The sequence below is a fragment of the Neopelma chrysocephalum genome, unplaced genomic scaffold, assembly GCF_003984885.1.
Source record: "Neopelma chrysocephalum unplaced genomic scaffold, ASM398488v2 Primary Assembly neopelma1_42b, whole genome shotgun sequence".
NCBI classification, from domain to species: Eukaryota; Metazoa; Chordata; class Aves; order Passeriformes; family Pipridae; genus Neopelma; species Neopelma chrysocephalum.
The window spans coordinates 610,590-623,519 of NW_020897701.1; the positions used below are offsets into that span (position 1 = coordinate 610,590).

At 35.1% G+C, this 12,930-nt stretch overlaps 1 protein-coding gene across 1 annotated transcript in view; it reads right to left on the minus strand.

The window, feature by feature from the left end:
- Positions 1–995: 995 nt before the first annotated feature.
- Positions 996–12,930, minus strand: part of GUCY1B1 (guanylate cyclase 1 soluble subunit beta 1) — a 41,957-nt gene continuing 30,022 nt past the window's right edge. The window contains exons 7-14 of the mRNA XM_027676866.1: positions 12,252–12,368; positions 11,309–11,442; positions 10,314–10,511; positions 8,338–8,575; positions 7,349–7,489; positions 6,029–6,183; positions 5,591–5,717; positions 996–2,312 (exon numbers count right to left, since the gene is read on the minus strand). Coding sequence (XP_027532667.1) covers positions 2,289–2,312; positions 5,591–5,717; positions 6,029–6,183; positions 7,349–7,489; positions 8,338–8,575; positions 10,314–10,511; positions 11,309–11,442; positions 12,252–12,368 — 1,134 coding nt within the window. The 3' untranslated portion in view covers positions 996–2,288. The remainder of the gene's footprint in view (positions 2,313–5,590; positions 5,718–6,028; positions 6,184–7,348; positions 7,490–8,337; positions 8,576–10,313; positions 10,512–11,308; positions 11,443–12,251; positions 12,369–12,930) is intronic.

Genomic DNA, 12,930 nt, shown 5'->3' on the forward strand with positions numbered 1-12,930 from the left:
CATGTTTCAGCTAGAGAGCTTCTATTGAAAAAGCAAATCACTGCAGTGCAATAAAAGAGGCAGTAGAGCACATATAAAAGAACTAAATACCTGCAGAAGTGTTTAACTGTTATCTGAGAACAATATTTAACCAAAGTATAATTTTAGTAGCTGAATGCAGCATTTAAGTGAAGATCAGTTTCAGTAACAGAAGTGGTTAAGTGCCTGCCTAAATCGTACTGAGATAAAAAGTTCTTATATGAACACAATACATGAGCTATCATTCTAGTGCTTTAAGAAACTGGTTATGTTACAGAGTAGCTTAAATGGGAGCTTTAATATTTTGAAGTTATTAAGAAGGTAGAATATAAACTCAGAGCATTATTTAAGTCTTCTGGCACACCATCTTCCATCAGCTTGAAGTGTGATAGAGAACTTCAGTTTCTTCAGAGCCATTTGCATGAATTATATCAATACACAACCACGGCTGTCAGAAATCCTGTGTCTTAAGGAGTCACCATTAAAGTTCTGGTAAGCTTGATCAACTTAAGTCCAAATTGCTGCTGTGTATCTACTTGAGTGAGGGCAACCTCTGATGGTGTCCTGGGATATGTTGCTGTCCAATAGTGAGATGATGGAGAAGAAAGTGCATGGCTTCCTTTCTTCATTTCCCATTCCTAAAGCTTTGGTTGGTGATGTACATCCTGCTCAAAGCCGATGGCTAATAATTTTTGATTGCTAAATATTGTCCAACAGTTTCAAAGGAAGGTATGTGTTTTTGCAACCTTGTCTACTATTTTTGAAGCATTAATCCATTTTGAACACTACTTTAATCTGCGGATGTGATTCATTAACCTGAATGTGTGAGACTCTTGGACATTTGCAAATATTGGAACAATGACTCAACAATTTATTTAAATTTGGACTGCAAATTATTTTATGGAGAAAATACTTGTTTTGCATCAAACAATGAAATACCTTTTTCTACCAAAAGAAAATCACAAGATTTCTATAGGTCAGTGGAAAAAATAATTTATTGCAATTTCTTTTGCACATTACCATGAAACATTTATACATATATATTCTGTGCTAATAAGGTATACTAGATATAGACAATTTTTATACACAAAGTAATTGCACTATCCTATTTTATAATGGAAATATTCAGAAATTATCAGTCTGATAAGAACAGATATTATTCACATAAAAATGCACTGTATACTGAAGTTATGGAAGATCTATGCATCCGATACGTTGTCCACTTTTACTAACTGTATCAGCTGATAAAAGACACTATGACCCTTTCCAAGCTTTACATCCCTTAATTATGCCACGATGCCTAGAATATTACCAGGTCCTCCCAAGAAATAAAGTAAGATCATTTCTGAAAATTTGAGAGACCAAATCAAAAGGCAACCATGGCAACCATGTCCCAAGAGCATGCCTTCAATTCCAGGGGCTCCATGAGACAAGAATCAATGCACTACAAGTAGTCTAAAATTGTCCAGCAATCTATAATTAATATGACAATTTAATTTACTTAATACAAATCAATGAGAAATACATTGCAAGTGAATAGCATTTCAGTAGAAGTATATTGGCACATGCTTCAAATGGCAGCATTAGAAAAACAACTGCCCCCTTTCAATACAGAAGATGTTTACAAAGCATCTACAAAGGGAAAATGCAGGATAATATCCAAAGAGAAACCTTTTTCTAACCAGGAATTTACAGTGCATCAAATGTTATTCACAAAATGAATGGGAAGCATGGTAATAGCAGAACTAAATCTGATAACAATATTTATACAATAATTTTCATAATGCTGCTTTAGGTATTGTTTTTAAAAATAGTTCTTTAGGTTCATTGTTCTGCCCATCAACTGAAACACCTATCTTTCCAGCAATGTCATCAATTCACATAACCACTGTACTTCAGAGATGAAGATGAAGATGTGAAGCATCAGATTGAAGTGGTTACTTATGGCGTGCATTCTACACAGTTTCATTCAATATTATCCAGGGGTAGGAATGACTGACGTGCAAAAATGCATATCAAGAAAAGGAAAGCTTGAAATACATGCTCATAGCAGAGATATAACAATACCAAACAATAAGGACAAAAAATTAGCAAGCAAGCTTGGAGAAAAATGGTGAGCATGATTTCAGGAGGAGGGCGAAAGACAATGGCACTGCATGTGGCAATGGGATACAATGTGAAATAACATCCATAACTCAACCTTACTGCCAGGCACCCTATTTGGAGACAGTATTGCACCCTATCCAGCGTCCTCTTCCTCTTCCCTCAGTTCAGAAAGTGTCTTGCTTTGTTTCCTTGAGTGCATGCAAGCAGAATTCAAGAAGTAAGGGATTTTCTTTGAAGCAACAACATGGTGGGTTAATGCAGTGACAAAATACTTGCAACCAATATCAGTAAATAAAAAGAAATAAAACAAAGCATAGGTAGGGCATGTATTTCTTTTGTATGTATTTTATGTAAGAATGTAACAATTCTTACATTCCCTGATGAACTACCAGCTCTGAGATACTTTAATTTGTTCCCATCAGTAATGTGGGAACAGGGCAGAAGAGAAAGATATTTCAAAGTGGGGAGGGAGGAAAATTGCAGTCAGACATCTGAGGCTCTCTGCAAGATTTATTTTTTACAACAAATCTGCTTCTCAAGAGAGAAGCTTCAGCTGAACAACTGTTAAAATAATAAAGATGGTAATAATTAATCTTAAAACATGCAAACAAGTAGATGCAAAATGAGTAATTGGTCGCAGTTGCTTTTGTTCTACATGTATTTCTGATGCAATTCTACTTTTTGCTGTATTGCTACCATGGAAGAGATATCTTAAGTGGGAAAAAATTAAAGGAGCAGCACCCCAAACCAACACTTTTTCTTGTAAATTAGGTCTTCCTCAGAAGTAACTGCTGCTCATGGTGACTGATATTAGAGATGTCAACTTAAGAACCAAGTTTGAGGCATGCTGAACTGTTTCAACTCTATCATTTTCTACAGGTCTAGCAGAGCAAGAGCATATTTTAAGAATTGCTTTCACATCTCTACAGCAGCTGTAAGTATTTTGTCCTCTTTCCTTACCATATATTTACTAGTGGTCTTCAGGGTAAAATATTATGCCGACAGATTTGCAAATGCTGAGCTAACAACTCTCTAATGGATATAATGAAAAAGAAAATATATCACTAATGTCCATCTGTTCTACATTAAAGATATTGGAGGTAGAAAACTTCAAAGTAAAAGCCTAATCATCAAAAATATCTTCTGGATGATTCAAGAACTATTTTCATGTTTACTTCTACAAGCCACTTCTTGCAATATTCTGGACCTTTCTGTACAGAAACTATATGGTAAACTACTTTCAGGAAGTTTACCATATAGTTTCTGAATATATGTTAACATGCCATATTTATTATTATGAACAGTCTCCCTGAAATTAGCGGTACCGCACACAATGATACATTAGCATTCTGAAAAATTTCTGAAAAGAAAATTACTTTGAAGTAATAAAACATAAAAAGTTGGTTATCTAATTTCTGCTTTTGGATTACAAATATTATGTACAGACTATAAAGTGCCAGAAAAAAAAAACATGAAGAGTACCTTCACAGGAGAAACTGCAAACAGTTCAGAAAATCTTAAAGGAGTAAAACTCAGTATATCTTTGTGTATGGACAGATGAAATTATGCAGGGAGTGAAAAAGAATTAAAAGATTAGAGGAGTATATTCTTTCACTTTTCAAAATCACCTCTGACAAAATGATTATCAGTTCACATCACCACATCAAGGTATCTTTCTAATCTCTTATTCTCTGAAACTTAGTACAATTTAGAAGAGATACCTATGATGGGAGAAGTCCTTCTGACTGTAAGAATTACATCTATATCTTAATTTCAGAATTAACAAAAACTATCAAAATTAGAAAGACTTTTTGAGTGTACCTAAACTATGAGTCTTAAGTGCTCCTGAAAATCAGGCTCACAGTATGTTTCTGTCAGGTTTATTCCTGCCCTCATATCTCCCTCTACAAAGCTCAATTACTAGGTTAATAGTATTAACAAGCATCTCTCAGGACTGCTGTGAGGATTAACAAAACCAAATGTTGTACAAGATCTCTGAAAAGAAATTGCAACATTTAAAATCCTAAACTATCTGAACCTGATATTCATATTAAACGGGTGTGAGGCTGAAACAAGGAAAATACCCACCTGACTTAGTACCTCTCTGAAATTTACATTTAAAATTACAAATGTGCCCTGCTACAAATGATAGGACATTTATAATGCAGAAAAAAGAAGTGACAGGTGTTTAATTAAAGCATATTTTAAATACAACTATAGATTTGAAATAGTGATAGCCATGTGAAATTACAGTTAATCTTGTTGTACAACAAGAATAGAAAAGTATTCTCAAAAGTGGCACCCAGAATATAATTAAATAATACATACAAAAATACAGAGTTAAAATGCAGAGTTAAAGTACCAGGGGTTATAATTGGGAGTTACCACTAAAAATTCATTATTCATATACTTGGGTACCAGTGGTAATAAATCTGGATTAGATCTCCTAAAGAGCCTTAACAGTTTAACAACTTAAATTTCATTTTCAGAAATACATGAGTATTCAGACACATCAATAATTTCCTGTGACTTACAAGAATTATTTCAGCCAAGGTAATTGATTACTTTCATTATTTTCTTCAAGTGTATTTTTAAGATTAAATACATTAGTTTAAAACTCATTCTTTTTGGTATTACTTCAGGGCAAAATTCAAGCTATGTAAATTACTTGTACCCATTTTTTCCTCCATGTTGACAATGGGTGGAACGTATGCACTTGCTCAGCTATGGCAAAGCAGCTGGCATACTGTAACTCATAAGTTTGTAGCACACTTATGAGTCTAGATTTTGTTGGCTTTTACTGAGATTTGGGATAATACATGCCCGGAATTCTGAAATTGAGGCATAAGCTAAAAGACCACTCAGTGCTTGAAGAGCTTTACCCTACATCATTTTCAGAAGAGGACTTAGGCTGTCATTAAAAGAAATAGTTTTCACCCTATATGTTTCTAAAGCAAGACCTCTACCATGCAACAGTCTCTGAACAACCCATCAGGGGTTAACAGATCACCATACTCATCAACTGTGAACCTGCCTGCATGTAGTTGCTGGACTGTTGCCTAAATATTTGAAGGCACATTTATTCACTTACTGCAAGAAAACAAATGGTGAATTTTGAAGTGCTGATAACTAGACATGCCAGCTAAACAGAAATGGACATTATATTGCAAAATCTAGTACAGTGGAGAAATCTGTAAGAGGGAGATATAAATATTTAAACACTTGGCATTCCCTCAAGGACTTTCTGAAATCAAAAGTACTCTTTCAGGAACTGCACAAATGCAAAGACAAATAATCAAGGACTTTCAAGTGCTGTCAAGATAGTAAATAGTGTTGTACAAAACTCTTCATATTTTTTTAGGGAATATTTAGTTTTGCAAATGCAAATGGATCTCAGTGGTTTAGATTAAATTTGTAATGTTTATGCCTTGTTTGAAAAAAATAATTACATTCTAGTTACTCATACCTCTGTCTCTGTACTCTTTCTGGACAAAAACCAAACCTGCATTGGTTCTTTTTTGCCCTTCATAGAAACTGGACCCCTGTACTCCAGGTGGAACTGAGGATCTGAATTTTCTGGTGTCATAAGACACCTGAAATTGAAAGAGAAAACATGTAAATATACGCACTAAATATACGCATGCACACCACAGAGTATCTAAAATATTAAATATACTACAGATATGTGAGCAAAATATCAAAAGATTCAAATCTATCTCTAGATCATATTTGCATACTGATAACTGTATCATAATGCAGTCTGCCAAACAGTTTCATGAGAACTCACATACTTAAATAATGGTTGCAGAGCCCTGTCACTTTCAACTCCCAAAACACTTTGATGTTATGTTGACAAAGTGATTTCTTTCAAGAGGTCAATACCCATAAGTAATACATCACTCACCTGTAAGTATATTCGGAGACATTGATCTTTCCCTTTTCTCCAGTAGTTTCTGTTCTGCTTGTTAGATTGACAGTATTTCCAAAGAGACAGTACCGTGGCATCCTTTGACCTATGACACCTGTGACCACCTCACCAGTATGGATTCCTATTGTTATCTTTAGAGAGAAAAAATAAAGTTTGAATATTCAAAATTAATGTAATTAATCTGATGTTTCTGATTAAATGCAGGTAATATGCCATTTATTTCTACTAGTTTATTTTTCTCATGTGTCACTCCTACTTCTTCAAAGCCTTGCATTTTGTGGATTTTTGTCAATTTTTTTTTCTTTTACTTTAGTACAGTGTCATGCCTCTGCCTTCCACATGAAAAATCAAACTCCATATTTTTCCAGCATGCACCATGCTGTTATTATGTACAGTGAAATTAAAAAAAAAAGGTAGGAAGAGAGGCATACTCTGCAGGTCTGTGTTTATTGAGTGCTTAGAAGCTGCAGAAATGGATGGCATAGGTCAAGACAAAAAGATGTTTCTCAGAGGAAATATCATGGTATGTTGTGCTTAAAAGCTCATGAGATGGGACAGGGGTTTGGATAAGCTCATTCTTATAGCATGTTACAGTTACCGTAAAGCCCCAAATCAAACCCTCTCACTGCTTTGCCCAGTGACAGAGTGAAGTACACAGCTCTAAGCTAGATGTCAGAACAATAACATTAATGTAAATAGAAATATGCATCACGCTCATTAACCATTTTGCTCTCACAGCCTTCTTATGAGGATAGGCCAATGTAGCCTGCCCAGTTCTGTATCAATGCCACAACATCTTCATAAAGTCCCACCATGGCTGAACTTCCACTAATATACATTGGTGTCAGTAATCATCGCTGTAACAGTCTGTGGAACTGTACTTCTCTTTTTAATGCAACATTTTCTCATGCTGACATGAAGATCTGAGGCATTACCAAAAATATTCATTAGGGAATATTACTGTTCTGTTCACTGAATTGAACAAAAGTCAACAGATTGTACTGGATGCACAACAGGAATTTTTTTATTAGACTGAAATGATCAGAAAACAGACATAAATGACGTGGACCCAACTTAGTCCTTTAAAAAGTAAAGCACAATTACTACATTTTTAGATCTGGGAACTGCACGTGTCACATCTATGTGTGACTTTTCATATTATTTGCATATATCAGTCTAAAAATCTAACAAAAACAAAGCTTGCAGGGACTGGGACTAGAGCATTATCATATTTCAAAGCATTATCATCCTACCAAAGAATGGGTTTTTCACATTCAAGCCCACATGTTTACTAACCTGTACAGGCTCACCATCTACTTGAACTTGGCCCGCTATTTCCATCATATCCAAAGCCAGGTGACAGATAGATCGTGCATGATGCATGCAAGGCTCTGGTAAACCACTCACTGTCATATACTTGTCCCCAACTGTTTCCACCTATCAAGACAGATATTTTTCAATTAATTTATTATCATGGCCCTTAGAATACTAGAATGGATGTAGTGCTTCCTTCAAGACTGCTTGCTCTTTCAAATAGTTTCCCTTCCCTTTCATTCAAATCACCCTAATTCCTGTTATCTCTGCTTGTTATTGAAGAGAATTTATTGGAAACTCACAACGTAACAAATTACAATGACACTGTGACTGTGTAAACCTGAGTTTCTCTTCTGGTATCTTCTGAATGAAACTGAGCTCTATGTTTTGACTCATATCCTTGATTCACATGGTAAAGGACACAAAATCAATTTCTAGTAAAAGGTAGGAATGAACTTTATAAATATAAACACACAAGCATACACATGTACACATATATGGGACATGTATATATATATATATATAAATACATATATATATCTACCTGCTACCAGCCGCACTTGCAACTACACCTCATTCCTAATGAAGGAGTGGAATTCACATTGAATAACTGAATAATAAGTTATAATTTAGAATTAGAAGACCCAGGTATATGGCTGAAAAACTTAAAGCACAGTGTCAGAAGAACCACAAACAGCTTCTATAAGTTCACATTCACTAAATGTGGAAGTAGATTTATATATCCACCCAATGGCTGATTGCAGAAATCCGGCTGAGAACTAAGCCTATGTTCCTTCACACATTACCAACATAATCTTCTTTAGCTACCAGCTATCAGGTAATACAGTTCAAAGAGTGAGAAAATAAATATTTTTTTAAAAAGCCTAAAATCCAAAGGATGGAAAATACTGACACAATAGTAAACTATTGAAAAGTAACAAATTAGATACTTCTAAAAATCTTATGCTTACCTTATAAACAAATGGATTCCTTCGTGAATCAGTCAGAATATCAAATCTTGTGTACAGATCATTTAAAAGATTGACAATCTTCATGGCTCCCTCTCCAGAGGCATGTTTACTACAAAAGGCATTGAATCCAACAATGCCACTGAAAAGAATGGTCACATTGTCGTACCGCTTAGCTGGAACAGGACGCTTGTGTCTCAGCTCATTTGCCACTGATGGTGGTAGAACAGAGTACAGTAATCTAAACATGTAAGAAAAGAAAGGCACAAGCAAAACAGAAAGAATGTGGAGAAAGATCTTTACAGCAGCACTCTTCAAATACTAACTTCGTACATCCCATAGGGTTTATATCATACTCCCACCATCAACAAGCAATATAAAATATGTTTTTTGAAGAATATGTTATTTGGGAAACAGGAATGGGTCTACATCAGCATACCTAAAGCCATGACATTTCAAACACACATTAATACATCTAAATTACCAACAAAATGAGACATACATTACTAATTCTTCTGACATGATCTGTTAATAGTGTCTTGGATAATTTTTACTCATTTCTGCCATTTCCTCAGCTCATATAATCTGATTTTTCCCACAGAACCATAAAAACTGCAAAAAAGACCATGAAGAGATCAAACAGTTTTCCACCTCTGACCAATTAATCAATTTCTAAACGCTTCCTCTTCTGTTGAGCATGCTGGTTTTAGGATTTATAGTATGCTTTTTTAATTAATAGTCTATATGACATATTAACACTTGGTCATATAATAAATTATGCAAATAAAATCCAAATCACACACAAAGAGCTTCACCCTATTCTCATGTGTATTCCTTCAACTTTCTATCTGCCATCTTAAGGTCTATTTCCTTCCTGACACAGCTAAGTGGACAAGCTGAAGATCTCTGACTGTTTCTCAAATCTTGAACATCGTTTTGTACACAGCCTCCTGCACAAACCCTCATTAGTTGCATTTTTGGCAAGTTCACTACTGCATGAGCTATAATTAGTGAATACCTTGGGCAATGATACAGTAACTGACACTCTGTTCCAGCAGCTGCTAAGAAGGCTAGAATTCCTGAAGATAAAATGACTTTATAAAGCAAGCCAACAGGACTGAACAGAAAAAATACTTTTTAGGCTTCTTTTATCTCTGATTCTTCTGTCCATCCCTTTCAAGTATTTTTAGATAATTTCCATTACTCACTACAGAAAAAGAACATATCTGTCCATGGAATTCATACAGAGATGGGGACTATGTTTTATAAACAAGAGTCAATCATCAACGCCAGGCTATTTTTCCGACAAGCTTTTGTTTATCTGCCAGTCATCATTGAGCTGAGATGCCATAGACTAATGCTATGAATTTGACTTTATAGCTATCTGTAGAAACGGATTTGGGCATATACTGTATATATACATGCACATATAATGCATACAGTGTATTATTGTTATGTACTTATATCTAGATAGCCCCAAATTCGTTTCCACAGGTAACTATAAAATCAAATTCATAGCATTAGCCTATTGCAAAACTTCAGCTTTACACAGACGATTTTCAAGGTTTATAGGATACATTTTTCTGTTCTACTCACCTGTGAGCATGGCAGTCCAGAAAGACAAAGTCGGTTTACAGAACTCTGTCAAATAGCAGCATTTGGGCATTCATCAAATTAACCTTGGCTACAAGGACTGCATATAGGAAAGTTTCCAAAACTATTTTAGGTAATTCACAAATTAAGAAGAATTGTCAGTTCACTTCTTATAACTTTCCTTATCAGGGAGGGAGCCATCAAAACACCTGTGCCTAGACTGTGGGTGACATCTGACAAATAAAATGTTCTTTCTTGACTCCAAAATTACCAGCCATGATTCTGTCTTATATTCCTTCCAAGTTTCTGTTATTTTTTGAAGAAGGTAGCTATGAATAATATATTGCTTTGAGTGTTTCAGCTCAAAATTGGGATTTGGTTCTTACGTGTCTGTCTTTTTCTTTTCATCTTCCAGTGCCCGCAGTGTGTGCTGCAGTCTGTCAGTGAGGATCTCAAGCTCTTGAGTCAGTTTATATTCCTCTCTGAACTGCTCTCCCAAAAGAACCAGATCACGGGTAGCATCATGCAATGGAATATCACTCAGATATAAACCTCTTCTGGTTAAATCATCCAAGTTCATCACACTGCAATGTGGAGAAATATATAATAATATGGGTACAATTAAACTTGCCAAAGGAGCATTTAAAACTCAAATGAAATCAGAGGCTGCTGAATAACAGAAGAAAAGACTACAGTTCTGAACCTGTGATGAGCTGTACAACATATCCTTTCTACAGAATACCTTATTTGTGGTCATTCATGTCAACCCATGGCTCTTGATTTTTGCATTTAAATATAGAATTCTCATCGATGAGTTCCATGAACATATCAAATGTACATCCTTCACTACACAGATAAAAGTGAGATTATGTTAAGGTAACCTCTTCCCTTTGTTGTCATCCACTCTCTCCCTTTTACAGAGGAGATTAATGTATCATACCTGTGTAATCCAATGTGATAGTTTAACATGCTTTTACCTAAAGAATCCCTTCCATTCAATCCCCCATTCCAACCACTTCTTTATCACTGCTCTATTACATTAAAACTACTGCAAAAATATATGAATCCACATAGGAAATAAAATCGTAATATTTCTTAGAACTCTCTCTGACTAAGAAACACAGGATAAAACTTGCAAAAAATGGAATCATGAGGAATTACCATTTGTACAAACTGGGCCAATATTTATATTGAGTTATTTAATAATCAGTCAAGTTTTACTGTTGAAATGCTCCTCCCTCTTCTAGTATAAACATATCAAAGCCAGTTAAATCAATACTTGAACCAATTAATTTCTTTAGTACTACTCTCATAAGAATTCTTAAAATGAGCCATTGTAAATTGAAAATCAGTATTATAGAATTCTTTAAGTTTAAAGTACCTTGGTGAACAAAGAAAGAGAATGCTGTCTGCTTCGGGCAAGTAGATCATTTGCCCTTTCAGGCGTAAGCAGCTGATTTCTGTCCCAGTCAGTTCATCTTCACACTCCAGCTTTTCCACATCCAACAGCCCCTCCTGGTGAAGAAAGTCACAATTGTACAAGGGCAATAGTGTGTTATGCACCGGGCCAAGTGTGTAAGTGCATTCACTATGAAGGCAGTCAGAACATTTGGAATAGACTTTAAGCCTACATTAAAACTCGTCTAATTTCTCATTGGAACACTATATACCATCCATGCTTTAATACTGTGATTTGCTACCTCAAAGACACAAAGCATGGTATCTTTCTTATGTTATTTTCATAACTTCTTGTTTTCTTCTGCGTTCTTTCTTAGCAATAGTTTGACAAAAGTATTGCCTATTCTATGAAGTTCTATCTGTGGCTGGGAACATCTCCAAGAAATCTTGTTGGTTTCTCTCAGGCACAGTTTTCTATAAATAAACAGGCTCCTTGATGTAGGAAGTGCTACTCTACATGATTCATTTGTTCAGATCACCTGCCTCATCTCCTGCCCTCTCTAGAGAAAAGGAAAAAAACTTGTGTGTGAATGTAGGGGCCCAAGCAATTTGTCTCTTACATTATTATGAAGCAAAAGTAAATGTAATTAGCTTTCTACATTTTCTTTGGTACGATGACATATAATGGATTGGCCCCTTGTAAAGAAAGAATCAGACATGAAGCATATTTACTTCATCATTTCTATAAAGCATTTTACGTAACAACTACACACATATTCATACCTGTGACTTTCTCTTGGCTCAAGACTCAAAAGGGTCTGAGCAGAGAGAATTTTCTCTGAAGACTTCTGAGTTTTTGGCACTTCTTCTTATCTCTTCAAAGCATACTTACTGAAAGAAAAGCCAGGAAAATATTCTCTAGTTACCTTAGTCCTCAGTACAAAGACTGTATTGATATGTGAGAGGATTCCATGGAAACTAATATCAATATGAGGCCGGACCAAGGAGAAAACTGACAATAAACTGCAATTTCCTGGCTGCAACTAGAATATTAAAAAAAAAAAAAAGACAAAAAGGATTATTATGTTTTATAATAAAAATATACATGGAGTAATTATACTCAATTTTCTTAGATGACAAAACTGAATGGAAGAGAACACACACTTTATGCATTTCTCCATTAAACCACATGGTGTTTAAGTTATGGATTTTACACTGGAAATATCCTAACTTCAAAGTGCAATTCCAGTCTGCAAGATGACTTCGTAATATTGTGTTAAACTATTACACTTGTTATTCGTTAAACTTTTCCCATTCTACAGTAAAAACACTTTCCAGTGTTTTCATCCTAAGTGACCTCCTTCATACTCCCTTTTCAATGAGCCACGGTATGTAAAGCATCATCTCTGATAATAAGGATTCTGACTGCCATCCTCAGTAGTCTGAATAGGTATAGCTGTTCAGTGAATGCCCTCGGGAAAAATCTGGCAGACCTACTTACAAAGCTCTTTTTTTTTCAAATCTTTCTGGAAAATTCTGAGTGAAATCACCAAAAAACAAATTCAGGAAAAAGCTAACAACGTAAAAATGCATTTTAAAACTACA